The sequence below is a fragment of the Podarcis vaucheri genome, assembly GCF_965113315.1.
Source record: "Podarcis vaucheri genome assembly, chromosome: 7".
Lineage (NCBI taxonomy): Eukaryota > Metazoa > Chordata > Lepidosauria > Squamata > Lacertidae > Podarcis > Podarcis vaucheri.
This window is the reverse complement of record NC_138765.1, coordinates 65847531-65867911: the sequence shown is the minus strand read 5'-3', so window position 1 is coordinate 65867911 and position 20381 is coordinate 65847531. Positions and strand designations below refer to the sequence as shown.

Here is a 20381-nt window from a genome sequence, read left to right as displayed (position 1 = left end):
TTGAGAAAAGCCCAGGGGCAGGAACCCTGTGGCCCTCCCGCTGCCTGCTAGGACTGGTGAGAGTTGTAGCCCAACAACATGTTGGGTGAGCATTGATTTCCCATCCCGGATCAGAGTTTCTTCAAACATAAACAGACGAAGTGGCATTCATTTTCTCTGCACACTTCATTCAGACATGCACATTCTTGTGCGCATGACTTGGCCAGAGAAGTGCAACTGAGAAGTTCGGAGATGTGCAGATTTGAAAGGATGGAGGTTGCATTTCAGTCCATGGATTGTTTCAGAAAGCATGGGCTATTTAGTTTCTCCTTGAAATGCGAAATGCGTGAAATTTCTTTCCCATCTCAGGATGCTTTGGGAAGTACAAGACATTAGTGTCCCCCACCTCCCTAAGCTCACACTACAGTCCCCTCCCAGAAGTGGCAGCTCTTCACATGTCAGGAACTGAAGTCTGAAGCATCCTGAGGGCAACGGCTTGGGAAGGTGGCCACAATAAAGACATTGCCTTTAAGATGCTGCAGGATCCTGAGGGTGCTTCCAGACAGAGTTAATGTTGTACATGGGGGTTGTTCAGATACAGTGGTACCTCAGGTTAAGTACTTAATTCGTTCCGGAGGTCCGTACTTAACCTGAAACTGTTCTTAACCTGAAGCACCACTTTAGCTAATGGGGCCTCCTGCTGCTGCTGCGCCATCGGAGCACGATTTCTGTTCTCATCTTGAAGCAAAGTTCTTAACCTGAAGCACCATTTCTGGGTTAGCGGAGTCTGTAACCTGAAGTGTATGTAACCTGAAGCGTATGTAACCTGAGGTACCACTGTATTGCAAATGGGTCATTGGGAACAGGTTTTATTTATTTATCTGATTTGCCCTGGAAAGGGTAAATCTGGATTAAATGGGGGAGGGGAATCCAGACTGGCATTTTTATGCCAACGATGTCATTTGGAAAGTGCAATAAAACTAAAATAACACTGCAGGCATGAGGTGCAGCATCCTACAAGAGACGCCTGCCTGGATCACCCTTGGGTGCTTTTTTTGAAGGAAGATATGGGTTAACATCATGTTTAAGCCTCTGAAGGTAGATTAGATAGTTGCGGGTTTTTAATGTAATTGTTCCTGTTTTCATTTCTAATATACAACAAGCAATAACAACAGTAAAGAGAAAAGAAAAAAGCAAGAAGTGAAAAAGAAGGTTACGAGGAGAGAGTGGTCCTATTTGAAAAATAGCATTATAATCCTTCATAAGCAGAGAATGTTTTTCCACAGGAGTCCAGGAGAAGAGGGCGGCTGCCAATCATGTTCCCTTACTTTAACCTAGATCAGAGAGTTGGCTAATGCGCTTTAAAAGCACACAACATGATGGACGCCACTCCTGGTTAGGGAGATTTTAATTCTCCTTCGTATTGCATGTTGTGTGTTTTGAGGGAGGCTGCAGTTGTCCACTGAGTCGCAAGAGTGAAATGGTACTTCTTTCCTGCTGGAAACTATAGAATCTCTCTCCCCCCCCCCCCGGCATAAGAGCACACCCCGAAACACACTGCGTGTGTCATAGATTAACGGTGCCACCGAGGCTAAATGGGTGTACTTGCGTGACTAGGAATTCTGGAGCGGATCACCTCAGTTCTCCTCCACTTTGGCAGGGCTACAAGGCTCGTGTTTTCACATGAATGAACGGCTCTTGAACGATTTGTGGCTGAATTTCTCAAAGTTGTTAGGAACAAAAAGGCTTTTCTTTAGCATCGAGGGTACACAGCTACTGGGTTTGCCTATTTCTTCACCCGCCTGCCCCCCCCCCAGCCTGGTGCACCAAGGAGAACATGGTTGCCGCATTTTAAGACACTGGGAAGTTCATTCATTTATCACATCCTGTTATTAAGATCAATCCTCTCTAATACCTCTTTCAGTGAGTGGGGAAATGAAGATGGAGGCTCAGTTCAGACATCATGCCAAACCACAGTTTACACTAACCATGGTTCAGACTCCAAACCATGGCTTGAGTTTTACAGGCATACAGGAAATACTACACTTTAGAGCAGCTTTGGTTCGCTCTCTGCTCAGGGTTGCTGTTGGCAGAGCAATGGCAGTAACTCTGTTGCTTCTCCTTTATTGTCTGGGGGCGTCAGCCTGAGATTGGTGGGCGGTTGTAGTGTTGCCAAGGTTGCTGATGGCATGTCTGCAGTGCTTCATTGTGTGTGTGTGTGTGTGTGTGTGTGTGTGTGTGTGTTGCTTTAGTTCCTTTTTTCCAACATTTCCCCATCCTATTGTGGCCTGCAAATGGGTTAAGCATAGCAGCTCTTTGGATGGTCTAACAACTGCACCTGCAGGCCTCTCCGTCTTCCCCTTGGGACTCTCATAAGAACGTAATAATAGAATGCTGGATCAGGCCAATGGCCATCTAGTCCAGCATCCTGTCCTCACAGTGGCCCAAACAAATGCCTGTGGGAAACCAGCAAGGTTGTGAGCCCTGTGGTTTCCAGCAGCTGATGTTCAGAAGCTTGCTGCCTCTAGCTATGGAGGAAGAGCATAGCCGTCATGGCTAGTAGCCATTGATAGCCCTCTCCTCCGTGGATTTGTCTAATGCTCTTCTAAAGCTATCTAAGTTGGTGACCATTACTGCCTCCTGTGGAAGGGAGTTCCATAGCTAGGCACTCTTCTTCTGTGACAGTTTTGAGGAACTTCTTGCCCTCCCACCTGATGCCATTCATATGGGTGTGGGTCAGGGTAAGATGTTGTCTGAGCTGAAAGCAGGGGGGGGGCACAGAGCCCTGAGCAAGCTCTGCCAGCGCTGATGATTGTCGAGTCTCGTGGAGTGCCATGCATAGGGCTTTGCAAGGTGCGATGATCAGGCGACTGCTGGATCTTGGGAAAGGGGGCTCCACAAAGCGCCCCCACAAAGCTAATGCGTTTTAGTGTTCCCCCTCCCAGTTCACTTTCATTCATATGATTTCACTCACATCAACGAGAGCGGGGAAAGTGAAAAGCTCTCCCGCAGACATTCTCTTAGATGGCAGAGAATTCCCTTGCCTTGAGAAATTTTCCAGCGTGAAAAACAAAAAAGAAAGAAAAAAAGCTTGGCTAGTGAATTCCCAACGTTTCTCTTCAAAGATTCCCGTGTAAGCCCAGGGGGCTGGTTTTCATTCTAGGGCCACCAGATGGAGACGAAGCCTCATACATCTGATCATTTCAGGCTTGAGATTTCTGCCCTTCCCCATCCTTGCTTCTGTTTATAACCTAAGTTAGGGATCAGCAGCTAGCTCTGCTTGAGCCAAACCTGGCCCCTTGGGCAATTCTGTTTGGTACCCTGTTCTTAGCCCAGAAGTGAAAGCAGGATATGGAGGGGATTTCAGCTGTGGGGTTGACCCCCACCACACCACCTAAGGAGCACTGTGGCCGAGGCCCACACCAAACACTGACCTGGGCTGAAGATTCTGTTGCCACTTCTGAGATCCTCCCAGCAGGTCTCCCAGACTACACAACTGCCATGAATGTTACATGGGATGTGGGTGCCCCATATCCATATATTATGGTCCACATGGTGGATCCCCCCCCCTACACACACAAATGCGGAAGTAAACAAGAGATCCTAATAAAGTTGCATTAATTGTGTGAAACATTTGTTGCTTATGGCCAAAGGCCAAAAATATCTCTCAAAACTAGATGCCTCCATCAATCTCTATAAGTGGTTTTGGGGTAAAGGTAAAGGTAAAGGTACCCCTGCCCGAACGGGCCAGTCTTGACAGACTCTGGGGTTTGTGCGCCCATCTCACTCTATAGGCCAGGGGCCAGCGCTGTCCGGAGACACTTCCGGGTCACGTGGCCAGCGTGACAAAGCTGCATCTGGCGAGCCAGCGCAGCACACGGAACGCCGTTTACCTTCCCGCTGGTAAGCGGTACCTATTTATCTACTTGCACCCGGAGGTGCTTTCGAACTGCTAGGTTGGCAGGCGCTGGGACCGAGCAGCGGGAGCGCACCCCGCCGCGGGGATTCGAACCGCCGACCTTTCGATCGGCAAGCCCTAGGCGCTGAGGCTTTTACCCACAGCGCCACCCGCGTCCACCGGTTTTGGGGTACTCTGGTGCAAAAACAGAACTGATATATCTCAACAGATCAGACATTCGCACATGCCAATATTGAAAATACTATGTATATCAATCTTCATAAATAGAAAGTAGAATCAGTTAAAACAACAAACAAAAATAAAACAAAAGGAAGCAATAAAACCCAAGCAATAAAATAAATGATTAAAGTCATCATCACAATGACAATCTATAGCTCTCTCTCTCTCTCTCTCTGGGAGATTTCTTCAGAAAGAAAGACCATGTAAGTCACAACAAAAGCAAAGATCTGACAGTAGATCACACACCCTTTCTACAGTATCTTTTGCATGTATTCCCAATAAAACAGGATTGCGAAATTTAAGAAGGGTGTGTCTGTGTTCAGTTGACTCGCCAAGTGGTTGAAAGCAGCTCACATTGATTGTTTCAGTCCCATCAAGTCAGCAGGAAAAATAAGAAATAGTATTCCTTGTCTGCTTTTCAATAATGTAGCAGAAAGGGTTACTGAAGTAACGGGTACAAACAACAAAGTGTCTTGTGACATCTTAAATACAAACAGTTGGGTTGGCTTCTGAGTGACACAAGGTTCCTTGACACTTTGCTGCAGCAGGAGAGCGGCACAGCTGCTGACCTGGAAGTTGAGGAAATGTAAACTAAACACCCTGACCTGTGAAAATTACCCTGTTGGTGGCACTGTTAGGTCCTGCCCGGTTGGCACAGAGCCACAGCAGCGTTTTCTCAGTGGCTGTTTCCCTTCTGCGAGAGGTGCATCTCACCCCCTTCATTCTTAACACACACAAGGAATTTTTTAAACTTTCACAGTCACCCAGACAATGGATGGCTGAAAGATACTGTTCCTAGCAACTTCAAAATTCTTTGCTGCTTGGGCATGTTACTCTTCCTTTGACGTTTTTAGATGTTCGTAACTGTTTTTAGTGTGTTTAAATGGCATTGTTTTACTACGCTGTTGTTGCCACCCTGGGCTCCTGTGCAACACAAAATCTTATGTATTTATTTAGCTGTGATTCCTGCCCTGGACTAGATGACTCTTTGGGTCCTTTCCAACTCTACTATTTTATTTATTCATTTAGAAATGCTGTGTATCTCTGTGTTGTAGGTGGGTGTGCACATGCACGTATGTGCTTGATTACAGCACAGTTGCATTTTGGGTCTGGGGAATCTACTTGCTCCCTCTGAGCGTCTCCTTACGTAACCCATCGCTCTTGAAAGGCAGACCCTGACCCTGCTGCCCTCCCCTCACTGCGCAGGGTCCAGCCTATTAGCATAGCTGTCCTGGTTCCAGGTTTCCTCAGCCTAGTTTAGCATTCCGCCCAGGTTGACCGTCTTCCTTTGGAGAAGGTTCTTCTGAATATTAATTAGACTTTCCCCGTCCGGATTAAAACCTTCGCCAGAAAAGCCATTTGGCTGCGAGATTAAAGTTCTTCCACCTCTTCCTAACACCTCCTTTCTTTGTCGTTCTGAGAAAGTTCTCCTCTTCCATTGACTGTCTTACTCACAGCAGTCATGAAAACAATTTCTTAAATCCCATGCCTTTTACTGAGCGCCTGAGCGCCAAGCAAATGATCCTGGGATCTTCCTTGAAAAGCATCCAATAGTTGTTTCAATAGCTATTGTCTGCTTAGGGCTTTCCTTTATGGCAGATTTTGGTGTCAGTCCAGCTTAGGGAGTGGCGAATTATAGGGCTGGGTCCTATTCTGACTGGAGCTGATGGGTGTCAGAGTCCGAAGCACTAGGAGGATACCAGAGTGGGATGGGCCGTAGCTCAGCAGTACAGCAGATGCTTTGCAGGCAGATGTTCCCCAGGTTCAATCGTCAGCATCTCTAGGTAAAGCTGTCTGAAAACCTAGAGAATGGCTGCCAGTCACTGTTGACAAGTCTAGCTATTGCTAGACTCTCATCTGCACCAGACAGCATGGCCAAAGGTCAGTCACCCTCACATGTGCTGTTCATGAGACAGAAACAGTGGCAAGCTTTCATCATCATCATCATCATCATCATCATGAAATGCTGCCTAAAGACCTATCTATTTAAACTGGTCACCACATCGTTCTGCTTTATTATTTACTGTTTTATTGATGGCTTTTACTGAGGCATCTCTTTGCATTCAGAGTTTTAAATGTGGTATGTACATTATTCTTTTTCAACATTACCTTACTGTGGGGTTGTTGTTGTTTTTTTGTAAACCGCTTAGGGATTTTGAACATTAAGCAGCATATAAATATGATTGACAATGATGATGGTGACAACGCTGAGCTAGATGGACCCAAACGGCAAGGGTGGTCCATCCATAGCGGTCAACTTTCCCCCTTTTTAAAGGGGAATCCCCTTATTCCAAATAGGATTCCTCATAAGAAAAGGGAAAAGTTGACAGCTATGGGTCCATCCTGTTTGGCTGAAATGGGAAGGTGCTGCCCTGCACGAACACCAGATATTCACACCCACCCTTCCTTATTGCCTCTGCCAAAGCCTTGCTTATTGGGGTCACTGCTTCTGTATTTTGGAAAGATCTCACGAGAGCTCTGTGGGATCTTGTGCTATCCCTGCAAGATCTCGTGGGACTCTTGCGATATTTCATGAGGCTCTCGCAAGATCTCATACCAGAACCCAAAGGCCGCCTCAGCCGCTTCTCCTTGCTCATCCGGCAATAGGGTGTCTGTGTCTGCAGAGATGCCCATTGGATTCTGCCACCTGAGGCACCTGCTTCAGCCTGTCTCATGGATGGTCTGGCCATGCTAAATGGTCAGAATGGGTAGAAGACAGCTTCCTATGGCTTTGGTGTAGCTGAAGAAAAATACGTCTGCCAAGTACTATCCAAATTCTCCTCTTCAAGTTATTGCTATTGTTGTTATTGAGCATACTAGAGTAGCAAGATGAGAAGATATGCCTATATATTAATTCATCTTCTCCTACACCTTCTGCTCCTTCCAGGTAACATTATCGGCTCTGGCATCTTCATTTCCCCCAAAGGAGTCCTGGAGCACACGGGGTCCGTGGGGCTCGCCCTCATCATCTGGGTGCTCGGCGGGGGGATCGCAGCCCTCGGGTCGCTGTGTTACGCCGAGTTAGGAGTCACCATCCCGAAGTCTGGAGGGGATTATTCCTACGTCTCCGAGATTTTCGGTGAATTAGCTGGGTAAGTGGCGCTTTAGCAGCATGACGCTTAATCTTTTGGGTCTCACGGCATCGTCACGGCAACCTTGCAAGGAGGGCTATATTGGCACATGCTCCTCGCTCCTCTGAGCAATCGACTGTGGTGGGTGCAGCACTTTGGAAGAGACAGCGCTGAGGATGCCTAGGGAGCTGGCAATATTTTGCTCTAAAAAGGGGGCAAGGAAGCTAGAGCCAATGGGTCAGTGCTCTATTTCCCCCCCCAACCACGCCCACCTGTCAATCAACTGAAAGATGCTGGGGATCAAACCCAAGGTCTTCATTTCATTTTACATTTAATTTGTATACTGCCTTTCAGTATACACGAGGTGTTTACTTGCTGAAGAGGCAACAAAATATACAACAAAGATCACACATCTTATAACAATCTGATCCGATACAATAAAGTCATAATAAAAATCTGACTGCAAAAGAAGCCGCTTTTATCAGGGGTAGGCAAACTAAGGCCCGGGGGCCAGATGCGCCCCCCTCGGCTCATAAATCCGACCTGCGGACCCTGCTGCCCACTCAGTCAGTCCCCGCGCACTGTGGACACTTCGCAGCGTGGGGACTGATTTCTGTGACCCTGGCACAGCTTCTGGGCAGGTGGCAACACTGGCGCGGCTTCGGATTAGCTGCAGGAAGCTCCTGCAGTCAATCCGAAGCCTTGCCGCCCGTGGCTGAAGTAAACCTGGCCCAGCGCAGCCATGGACAGGGAGGCCTGCGGGTGGGCGACGGGTCTGGGTTGTGCCATGGGCATCGTGACGGGCACGTCAAGGGGCTTCAGCCGGAGCTTGATGCGCCTGCTGGCCCCGTGCCTGGCTCGGGGCTGCCACTGGTGGTGCACTCGGTGGCCACACTGGAGCTGCCGGAGGGCGAGCTGTGTGCTGCCTGCCTGGTGCTCTGCATGTGTGGAATGCCCGCCGACCTGGCCTCGGACAATGGGCCGCAGCACGTGGTGCACACCGCCTGGGAGCTCCGCGGGGACAGGCCAATGGAGCGGCTGCTTGTCAACAATGCTGGTGAGTGGGCGTTGCCGAGACGCACTCCTGAGCATGTGCAGAATGCGTTCCTCCTCCATGTCCAGAGGCAGCTGCAGGACCAGCTTGCAGGGTGTTTATATTTTTCAAAATATAGTCCGTGCCCCCCCCCAAGGTCTGAGGGACAGTGGACCGGCCCCCTGATGGAAAAATTTGTTGACCCCTGGCTTATATCAAATAAGGCAATATTCAAAAATCCATTAGAAAATCTTGGTACACAATAAAACTGACTCTCAAAACATCAGCAAACAATAATGAAACAGAAATTTGCTCTCAGCAATTACGATAAATATTGTGAACTGTAATCAATAAAAATAACAGCAGGTAGCAATATACAAAATAACTATCTGTAAAATATCAAATTGAGCAAAAAGTCCCTTAACTTATAAAATAATAATAAAATAAATTATTATTATTACTATAATTATAATAATTATTATCCTTTGGCATGCAAAGCATCATTGCTTTCCCACTGAGTTCTGGATTTGAACCCAGGACTTCCTGGCTTCTAACCCCCACACTGTGCTGCGCCAGCTTCCCAGAGGTTTCACGATTTCCCTTGTTGTCATGGAGGCCTGAGCAGCCGTTCCTGGCACAGTCCTCTTCCAAACACCCTATTTCATGTTCAGAGGCAAGCGTCCTTACTTTGATTGGTGTTTGAATGAACTGGCTAGGGAGTTTCTTGTTACAGCCTGAACTGCTGATGCAATGTTGCTGAGGGGAGGGGAGCACCTGCATAAAAACAGATTACCTCCCCTCCCACCCCGCAATATCTGCTCTGGCAAAGAGCAGATGCAATCCTAATTGCATAGGATACCAGGAGGCGGGCTGCATTTTGCAAAGCCTGTAAATCAGGCCGTGAAGATTTTGTAAGGACAAAGGCAACCAGAAGAAAGCCGGCAACTCTTGATCATTTTCAGGGCCAGCCGCCTCCCAGGAATTGATATTTATTGCATCTAAGAAAGTGCCAAAACGACGAGTCGTACGTGGAGATATAAAAAGCAGCAAAGCTCTCCGTGTTGTTTCCTAAAAGTTTAGGCTGACAAAGGCTTCAGCTCCACCCTCAGGCCAGCAATAACTCAACAGGGAGATCGTGTTAACCTTGCCCTGTCTCCACAAGGCTGTTTTTATTGAGGCTAAACAGGGACAGTAGTTTTTGAGAGAGCTGGACCTGGCATCACTTGCCCTTGGGATGAGCACAGAGATGTGAAGGTCTAGGGGAAGACTGGGAAAACTGTGTTGGGGCAGGGAACGCATCTGGGGTTTTTCCACCCAATTTTGCGGGGATGGGGGTTGCTATTTTTTCCAGGGGGCGGGGCAGGAATGGAAAAATTGGGGTGGAAAACAGATTTTGTGGTAGTTACCGTATTTTTTGCTCTATAAGACTCGCTTTTTCCCTTCTAAAAACTAAGGGGAAATGTGTATGCGTCTTATGGTGCGAATGCAGGCTGCGCAGCTATCCCAGAAGCCAGAACAGCAAGAGGGATCACTGCTTTCGCTGTGCAACGATCCCTCTTGTTGTTCTGGCTTCTAAGATTCAGAATATTTTTTTTCTTGTTTCCCTCCTCCAAAATCTAGGTGCGTCTTATGGTCTTGTGTGTCTTATAGAGCGAAAAATATGGGTGATTCCATAAAGGAAATACACGTTTCTCTTTCGTGCTTTTCCAGTTGTACAGATTTATTTATTGTTATAATTTGTACCTCACCTTTCCTCCAAGGAACTCAAGGACATAGTTCTCCCCCTCCTTGTAGCAAAAACGTTAATACAAAAACTAAAAGGTGGTCACTTTTCCGGAACCCTTTCCATTTAAACATTTCCTGGCCAATAAAATGACTTTTAGAATCTTGTTCTGACCAGAAGTTAATTAACCTGCACATTTAATAGCTGTTTTATGAAACCACCCAGCTCCAATAATGACTCTCAGATTCCTGCCTAATCTTATTTTTATTTATTTTATTTTTTTATTTCTAAAAATGAAGGGGAAAGGAAGATTAGTAGGGGTTGCATCATAAGCAGATTTGGCTCGGGGGGGGGGAGCCAGTTCCCCCCTTTCTTTAAATCCTTCAGTAATACTAAAACTTGAAATAAATAAAAAAAATTTTAAAATGTCCAGTAGTACCCTAGAGACCAACTAGGTTTGTTCTTGGTATAAGCTTTCGTGGTATCTGAAGAAGTGTGCATGCACACAAAAGCTTATACCAAGAACAAACTTAGTTGGTCTCTAAGGTGCTACTGGACAATTTTTTTATATATTTCGACTGTGTCAGACCAACACGGCTACCACCTGAAACTAACACTTGGAGGTGGCCTTCCATGATTATTGGCTTGCAATTGCTGCCACTTAGAAAAGATGAGTCTAATTTTCTGACTGGAGGATTCTGGGACTTGTAGTCAGGGGTGGCTCCAGACATTTCGGCACCTGAGGCAAAATGCCTCCTGCTGTCCCTACAATGCGGTTGAGGGGGCATGAGAGGCTCTGCAAGGGCTTCCCTTAAGGCAGGGGTGCCCAAACTTTTTTCAAAGAGGGCCAGGTTTGATGAAGTGAACATGCATGAGGGCCTGCTAAAGTTGTTGACCTTTTTTAGGATTGAAGTTGTTGAGCTTTTGGGGGGATTTTACCCTAGGAAATAAACTGCCACAGGGGCCGGATTAAACTGACCGACGGGCAGGATTAGGCCCCGGGCCACACTTTGGACATACCTGCCTTAAGGAGAAGCACTGCAAAGCCTTGCCAGCCTGACAGGCTGAGGGGCAGGGGAGCTTCAGAAAGCACTTCTCCTTAAGATAAAGCCATTGCCAACTCATTGAGGGTGGCAGGAGGTGTTCCTCGGAGCTTTGCTGCTGGTCCCTCTCTGCCCCTGGCGGGTGGGGAGCTTGAAGCAAACCTGGGTGTAGGAATGTTGTGCAGCTTTGCTGCCCTCTCCCTCAATTTTCTGATTGTGGTTGTTGTTATGAGAATCGGAGGGCCCCTTATCCAGGGTGCTTCCAGTCTCTCAAAATTTTGTGGGAGGGATTTGAATGCATGTCAGAATTTTTCGTTTGTGAGATTAAAGTGGATTAAGGCACTCTGTTGCCGTTCCGTAACAAATTCACTTTTAAAAACAACGACAACAGACTTTTGCAGCTTGCAATGTGATAGGGAAATGCATGGAAAGTGTGAGATGAATGAACATCTGACAAGGGAGACGTTTAAAGGTCAAGAAAATGCAGGTGGAGGCAGGTAACTACCCCATAAATGCAGCAGAGCAAATGTGCAGTAAAGATCGCTATCAATCTGACCTCCACTTAGGGGTGGGGGAGAAAAACAATTTGATTTGTAATTTAATGAGAAAGCACCTGATTCACACCAGATTCTTCTTGAGCCAGTCCATGAACTGAAAGGCAGCTCCACTTCAAAATTTGCATTTCCCTGAATGTTGCAGCACAGTTCTCCTGCCCAGCAAAGCACACATTAATGCATGTATGGGGGGGGGGTGTGCATGGGAGTGCATCGATTCATACCCAATGCTTTATTTTAGGGAAATTTGTTTCTAAAGTGGCATGCATGTGGCAAAACTGCACTCAAAAATGTGTTTACTAGGAGAAATTTACACTAAAAGGCTCGTAAATTTTTGAATGAAGAAACTGGATCAGCAAACTTATGTGGAAATGTGGAGGAGTGAATTTAAGTCTGCAAAAATGAGAACTGGAGAGGAACTCCAGGCGATGGCTGTATCATTCCTGACCTCCAGGGAAGCTGCTGCAAGCCAGCCAGTATGACCCGGTTTGGAGGAGCCGGTAGCCCGATGTGGCTCTTTGCACCGTCTCATTTAACTGAAGATTCTCCTTTTCTTTCCTTTTCTCTTGGCTTCAGGTTTCTCCTCCTATGGAGCGCAGTCATCATCATGTACCCCACCAGCCTGGCTGTGATCGCCTTGACTTTTTCAAACTATGTGCTCCAGCCAGTGTTTCCCAACTGTATCCCTCCCTATAATGCCTCCAGAGTCCTTTCCATGGTGTGTTTATGTGAGTATTTATCAGCAACCTTTTCCTTGGGCTTCCAGCGGCATTTGCCAAGAGGGCCACTCTCCAGCAGAGACACCCTCAACCAAGAAAGGGCTGGTGCCGTTTTAGTTTTGTTGGTGTTTAATTACTTTTCAATGATTAACATGGGGGGGAAACATTTTTAGCATTTTTCTATTCCATCTGTGCTTACATATTTTGATCAGTAAGCCACCTTGAGTTCCAGTCTGGGGAAAAGGTGGGATGATGATTAATAATAATAATAATAATAATAATAATAATAATAATAATAGGAGTGAGAGGGGTACATAAACACAGTGCTCATTCAGTGAAGTCTAGGCTGCCTTTTGGATCCTCAGCCTCATCCTCTTGTTTTCCCAATCCTTCTCTCTATTAAAAACAAACAAATAAAATGGAGTCCGGTGCTACAGTGAAACCTCGGTTGTTGAACACTTCGGAACCCGAACGCCAACAACCCAGAAGTGAATGCTTCCGTTTTTGAACGATTTTCAGAAGCCGAATGGTCTTCCGGAATGGATTACTTTTGAAAACCGAGGTTCCACTTTATAGCCCATTTTAGATGTCTAGGCGTTTTCTGTCTTCTTTGAAAAATAAGAAGCTCAAATAAAAGGCTTTGATCTTTGACGCGTGTGGCACAAACCTCTCTCTGGACGGAATTGTGTTTCCTGCTCTCCAGCACTCTTGACGTGGGTGAATGGCTCCAGCGTCCGATGGGCCACCCGCATCCAGGATATCTTCACTGCAGGGAAACTCCTCGCCTTGGGCCTGATCATTGTTGTGGGCTTCATACAGATATTCAAAGGTACTTAATGCAGGAACCAAGCCCTTCTTAGCAGACAGAGCCCACTCACTCTGACAGGGCAGAGGGTTATTGTTGTGGTTGCCCCTATTTCACTTTTTCCAGAATGGCGGACTCAAAGAGATAAGGATAGTGCCTGGCCTGCCTCCCTGGACAGAATGTTCCGTAAATGGGGAGCCACCACAGAGAAGGCCCTTTCTCATGTTGCCACGCCCCACACCTCCCTCAGAGGAGGCCCATGGAAAAGGGCTTCAGGTGATGAGCACAGGGTTCAACTTGTTACTGTCCCCCTGCTTGGAATTGTACCAGAGAAGTAAACTGGTGTACCATCCACACCCCTTCTCCAGGTAGCCCTGAGGAGCGGGGTTTTTTGAGAGGGATTCAGCCCTCAGACTGAGCCCACAATGCTGACCCCTCTGCCTAATGCTAGGATTAGGGAAGCCTGGATAACTAACCTTTTTTTAAATAAATATGTCGTGCAGCTATACTGCAAGATTGTCCTTCCGTTTCTTTGAGCAGATTTGCTGGCTTTCTTTACTGGCATGCAGAAATTAAGAACGCAAAGTGTTTCCAGTCTGTGCAGTAGGTCATTGGCGTGAGGGGAGGCTGACAGGCTGACTAAGCAAGGGGGCAACCTTGCCTTTTCATCTCGGACAGCAAAGAAGCTGAGACTGGCCCTGTCCAGAGGAGGCCTCTGCTTCTCCCTGGGACATGTTACCCCGGCTCTTCTAACATATTGACTGCAGGAGGGGGTGGCTGGGCGCTGAGATGCATGTCTGAATTAACTTTTGCATTACGCTCTGCTTGTAGGAAACTATGAAGAACTCTTGCCAAGCAATGCCTTCAATTTCTGGATGACCCCTTCGGTGGGGCATTTGGCGCTAGCCTTCCTTCAGGGCTCCTTTGCATTCAGTGGGTGGAACTTCCTAAATTATGTGACGGAGGAATTAGTTGATCCTCGCAGGCAAGTATTTTGCTTCCCGTCTGACCTGGGGTTAGGAGGAAAACCACCCGCGGTGTCTCCTAGCACCTTTCTGCACACGTCTGAAAAGAGAGAAAGAGAGACCCACTGAAATTAATGAGCTTGGCTAACTTAGGTCTTTTAATATCGGTGGGTCTACTCTGGGTCCTTTTCATAGGCACCTCTAGGAATATTAGCAGCTGCCTTACACTGAGTCAGTCCGTTGCTCCATCTAACTCAGTGTTGTCTACACCGACTGGCAGCAAAGACTGTCCAGGGATTCAGGCAGGGGTTTCTCCTAGCCCTCCCTGGATAGATGCCATTGGGGATGGAACCCGGGACATTCTGCATGCAAAGCAAATGCTCTGCCACTAAAGCCCTTCCGCTAACTCTGCAAGAGCCAGTGTGGTGTAGTGGTTAAGAGCGGTGGACTCATAATCTGGGGAACCGGGTTCGCGTCTCCGCTCCTCCACATGCAGCTGCTGGGTGACCTTGGGCCAGTCACACTTCTTTGAAGTCTCTCAGCCCCACTCACCTCACAGAGTGTTTGTTGTGGGGGAGGAAGGGAAAGGAGAATGTTAGCCGCTTTGAGACTCCTTAAAGGGAGTGAAAGGCAGGATATCAAATCAAAACTCCTCTTCTTCTTCTTCTTTTGAAATCCTGCAGAAGCCACACAACTTGGTGATACTGCAAACTTGACCCCAGCGGCCCTCACCCAGGGCCCAATTTATCCAAGGTCTGGCTCTGGGGTGTATCCTGTCCTGGGACTGTTCATGGCTTCCTTTGGTGTCATCCCTGCATGAGAATATTTTCTGTTCCCATCTTTTGCATTGATGTACCATTTGCATGTTTAGAATATTTGTGCGCCCTGCTTTTTGGTTGTGCTGCGTTTTTTCAGGCGCCATTTCTTCCCCTCTCTTTTTTAAAGCCATGGTTTGCCTGTGACTAGCAAAAGCCCTGGGCTCAGTTTCATAGCAGCACTAGAATGAGATTCCGAGCGAAGCCATAAGAATGAATGAGGCTGTGGGCACACGAGCCTGTTTGCAGCACAGAAATGTAGTTATTCTAAATCTGGAATGGTTTGCACTGCTTTCATCTGCTGATTCCAGATCCTTCCATCCACAAGAGTGGGCATGGCTGCTTGACACACATTTGCAAAATGAACCCCTTGACTTTTCCCAGCGAGTAAAGGCAGAAGTGGGGATTGCTATCTTGGCACAGTGGTGCCTCGCAAGATGAAAATAATCCGTTCTGCGAGTCTCTTCGTCTAGCGGTTTTTTCGTCTTGCGAAGCAACCCTATTAGCAGTTTAGCAGATTAGCATATTAGCGGCTTAGCGGCTATTAAAGGTTTAGCGGCTTAGCGGCTAAAAGGCTATTAGCGGCTTAGAAAAAGGGGGGGGAAGCGGAAAAAAATCGGAACACTTGCAAGACGTTTTCGTCTTGTGAAGCAAGCCCATAGGGAAATTCGTCTTGCGAAGCAGCTCAAAAACGGAAAACCCTTTTGTCTAGCGGGTTTTCCGTCTTGCGAGGCATTCGTCTTGCGGGGCACCACTGCATATGTCCACCCACATCATTATTGGGAAGGTGTAGATAGGCACACACACACACACACACACACACACACACACACACCACACATTGCCAGGACTGCCTGCATCTGTTTCCATATGGAAACATTGCAGGTAATGCAGAATCAATCTGCAGTGAGCTTTTGTTTTTGGAACGAAACACAGTTTATCAGGGAGCACTTTTCATGGCGCCAAAAATACACAATCGATCTAGATCCTGTGCGGATTATTGGGGGGGGGGAACTGCCACGTACTCAGTCCCCACCGATGGTAGAATAAAACACCATGTGTACTCAGCCTTGATCCACTCACAGAATCCCAAAACTGTACAGTTGGAAGGGGCCTGTCAGGATCCTCTAGTCCAGCCCTCTGCAAAGCAGGAACCACAGCTGAAGTAATCCCCAACAGATGGCCACCCACCCAGCCTCTGCACGAAAAACTCCAACAACGGAGAAACTCCACCACCTTCTGAGGGAGTCCATTCCACAGTTGAACAGCTCTCACCGTCAGAAAGCTTTTCCTACAGGTTTTAGGTTAGATTTTGCCCTGCTGACCTCATCCCGCTGTCTGTGCTGAAAGAGATCCAGTGCGGATCTGCGCTCTCCGCATTATGTGTGCCCGTTAATGCTTTTTGTTGCCCCCTCCTCCTTTCTCGAATGCCAGGAATCTACCTCGTGCCATCTTCATCTCCATCCCATTGGTGACCTTTGTCTACACCTTCACCAATATCGCCTACTTCACTGCCATGTCACCCCAAGAGCTCTTGTCTTCCAACGCTGTGGCGGTAGTAAGTAAAAGCGCCCCTGGACCTTTCCTTTCCTTCCCCTCCCCGTTTTTTCCTTTTTTTAATTACGATTATTCCTGCTCTGTGCCGTGTGGTATTATGTTTCAGTTTCTCTGCCTTTTGTTGCTTTAGACATTTGGTGAAAAGTTACTGGGCTATTTTTCGTGGGTTATGCCCGTCTCTGTGGCTCTGTCTACATTTGGAGGAATAAACGGATACCTTTTTACCTCATCAAGGTTAGACGAAGTACGATTTTGTTTCTTTTTCCGGAATGGGTGTGGGGAAACCTTTTGCTTTCTTGGCTAGCTCTGAGTCTTTGTTGTGGGTCACTTTTGACAGATTTATTCACTCATCTTATTTGTGTCCTGCCCTTCCTCCATATCACTTGTGGTGGTGTATTTGGGGTTAAGTCTGTGAGGTAAAAATTAGGTGTAGAATTTGCAGTTTGCTCTGCAAATTCTTAACTCCATTATGTTAAGAAACAAAAAAACTGACAGGAACATAAGAACAAAGAAAGCTGCCTTATGCCAAGGCCCAATCTGCACCACACGTTGAAAGCAGGATCCGGCCACTTTCAAGAGACATGGCTCCTGCCATAGAATCCCAGGAAGTGTCATTTGTTCTGGGTGCTCAGTTGTTTGGACCCCGACCCCCCCATTTCCCTCAGGGAGCTACAGTTCTCAAGAGTGCCCTGGGAAGAGGGATTGATGGTTAAACCATCCTGGAAACTAGCTCATGTAACACTGCCCTGACACAGTATTGTGAAATCTCCTGCAAAAACCGATCAGGATGAATCCTCAACGAACGGCCAACATGATCTCACCTCCCCACAAACTTTGTGCAGGGAAATCAGGATCAATGGTCAATAAACAGGTCATCTGGGTGTGCTGCATTTCTTCATGCAAATTCCCCAAATGCATCAACAGGTGGGACACTGATTGATTGATTGATTGATTGATTGATTGATTGATTGATTGAAGTTATATACCGTCCTATACCAGCAGATCTTAGGGCGGTTTATATTTCTGTTTTCTTACCGTCTTTTTCTCTATTTACTACGAGAAACAGAAGTTAGTTCCTTTGAGGTCAGTTTGGCAGCCTTAAGTAGCCTATTATTATTATTATTATTATTATTATTATTATTATTATTATTCCCCTTGTTGAGCCATCTCTGTTTGATTTCAAGCCTTTCAGTAGCCAGAAGAAAATGAAGAACAGATGTGGCTCTCTCCATGCAGTTGATGATCTCCTGATCCCACTAACCAGTTTTACTCTTCCTTCTAGACTGTGTTTCTCCGGAGCCCGGGAAGGACATTTGCCCAGCTTGTTGGCCATGATCCACGTCCAACACTGCACCCCGATCCCAGCCCTTCTTGTCTGTGTGGGTATTTCTCCATTACATACGACTCTGTGCCCAAATAGGCTTCTCAGGAGTTTACAAGCATAAATGCCATGATGCTTTGCTAGTCCTCTGATACCAGCTTTTGTGGCTTACAGATACCTCTGAGAGCATCCCAGGGATAAGCATGGGGGGCAGAGTGCATGCTAAGAGGTGTGTCTGTCTGTTTCATAGCAATCCTCTTAAGCAGAGTTCAGGAACCTCTGGCTGAGGGCTGAATGCAGCCCTCCAGGCCTCTCACTAGGCCAGGACCTTGCCCAACGCTGTCTCTCCCCTGGTCACACCTATTGCTTTGCTTATATGCTTTTACCTGGTGGGAAGTCTCCCTTGGCAGCAGTTGGCCTTCACTTAGTGCCAAAAAGAAAGCTTGTCAAACTTCCGAGAGAATTGCTGAGTGCACATTTAAAGCACATTCCCCATCCCCCCAAATTCCTGGGAACCATAGTTTGTTAAGAGTGCTGGGAATAATAGCTTCAGCCATCTACAATACCCAAGATTCCTGGGGCTGCACACTTTTCAGGCATGCTTTTAATACACAGCGTGTACACAATATAGAAAAGCCTCAGGGCTGATGGAAAAAGTATCCCCTGTCCAGGGAGTAGCAATAAATAAAACATAGAAAAGAGAAGGTTTCCTTGTTTTTCTTCCAGTAATGTTTCCATTTCCATTTCTTCTTCTCTCCCTAGTGTCTGGCCACAGTGGTCATCATGCTTGTTGGGGACACCTACACATTGATCAATTATGTGTCCTTTATCAACTACCTCTGCTACGGAGTGACAATAATCGGTTTGATTGTGCTGCGCTGGAAGAAGCCCAAAATCTTCAGACCCATCAAGGTGAAAAATATTGGGGCTCTCCAAATGCACCCTCTCTTGCTTCTTTAGGGGTTTGGTAGGCTTGCGGATGATGCTCACTTCCCACGATGCCCCTGAAGGAGGAGTGAAAGGGGAGGCTTTCCTTGCAGTCCAGTCAGCAGCCACAACCATGCAAAACGGTCCTCTCATCCGCCACCAGCCCAGGGGGGTGATCTCCAGACTGTCACTGCTTTGGAGGGAGGGGCTCGAACAGACAGGAAGTTTTGGTGTGCAGCATCACAGCGGCTCAAAGTTTGGTCCATGATGACAAGTGGGGCAACCTCAGCCTCGCTTCTTCCAAGCCCACCTGCCGTTCCAGGAGGTGGCATCACTGCCTGCCAGTTTCCTCTTTCTCCTCCTCTTCCTCCTAGTTTTCTCCTTCTCCCAGGAGGAGGAGAAAACTAGGTTTGGGCCATTCCCCTTCCCTCTGTCCCACTGCAAGGGGCACCAGCTACCACTGGTTAAGGGGTCCTGCTAGAGCAGAAAATCTAGAGCAGAAAATCCACTTCTTTTAAAAAACCATACTGTTTGCAGCCAGGAAAGTGATGGATAAACACCCTGGGAAGGTTGGGCTGCACGAATGATTGACAGGGAGGCATACAAATGACCCACAGGCAGCCCAGGCCAAATGTGTACCATCCTATATCTGCCCCACAAACAAATGTGAATGGATGTCCAAGAAAGGTCAGACACAGTTTGACCTCCGCGTAAGCTTTGTGCCAGCAAATCAGGATGGTTGATCAGGAAACAGGTTGCCCAGACAGGCCCTTCCTTCTGCCACTGCAGCTTCCACCTTCTTCCAGATTCCTCCAAATACTGGTGCAGCAAAGGCAAGAATGGGGACCTGAGGAGGGTACCGTGATGATGAGGGGCACCTCCTGTGAGAATGGTAGCAGTATCCCATGAGCTATAGTAGCTTTTGTGACAGTGGGAGATGGCACCTATTCATGTAGGTGCGTTGGTTGATTCCTGTAAAGGACACGCTTTCAAATTTTGCAGTCCTGGCACAAAACCAGTTTTGCAGGTCTCTCCAATGCTTTGTTCAGCATTCTGGGAAAAGGAGAATCTGCACCCCATTCAGTTCACCTTTTACTGTGTTAAGTCACAACAAAGAAATTCAGTCCCATCACGGCAAACTAGCAGGGTGGCAACACACAGGTGTGTATTTCTGGGAAATGGTTGGGTAGTTCCCAGGGTTCTCTTGAGTTAAATTGTGAATATGTATTGTGTATTTAACATATTTTTTACCCTTCCTTTCATTTTTATAACTCCGAAGGTGGCCCTCAGTCCAAGTTTGAAAGCAACCCACTATCAAAATCCTTAAATACTTTACTAAAAGCAGCAAACAAGACAACAGATTTATTAATTTTTTTAATGAAAGAACAGGAATGACTGAGTTTCATGTCTGAGAGAGGATTTGAAACTGGGCCTCCTCAATCAGTTAATAACTATTATTACTGATTATTATTATTATTACGAACATTATTATTACATATTACTTATTATTAGTATTACCTATTTAAGTTGTTTTAAATTGTTTTTGATATTTGTGTTTAAATTGTTGTCACCTAGCCTGGGACCCTAGTGTGAAAGGTGGGTGAAAAATGGTAATAAAATTGTTCTCCAACAGTAATAATACATTTAAATCCCAGTTTTCCTCAAATGAGCTGAAGACAGCCTAAAGGTCCTCCTTGCCCCCTCCATTTTCTCCTCATAAGTATCATGGGT

The 20381-nt window shown here is 46.8% G+C and overlaps 1 protein-coding gene across 1 annotated transcript in view; it reads left to right on the top strand.

The window, feature by feature from the left end:
• Positions 1-20381, top strand: part of SLC7A10 (solute carrier family 7 member 10) — a 43572-nt gene that overhangs the window by 21184 nt on the left and 2007 nt on the right. Inside the window, exons 2-9 of the mRNA XM_082230829.1 lie at positions 7005-7209; positions 12118-12269; positions 12964-13089; positions 13897-14050; positions 16280-16403; positions 16533-16636; positions 17685-17781; positions 18486-18635. Of these exons, the coding sequence (XP_082086955.1) occupies positions 7005-7209; positions 12118-12269; positions 12964-13089; positions 13897-14050; positions 16280-16403; positions 16533-16636; positions 17685-17781; positions 18486-18635 (1112 nt within the window). The remainder of the gene's footprint in view (positions 1-7004; positions 7210-12117; positions 12270-12963; positions 13090-13896; positions 14051-16279; positions 16404-16532; positions 16637-17684; positions 17782-18485; positions 18636-20381) is intronic.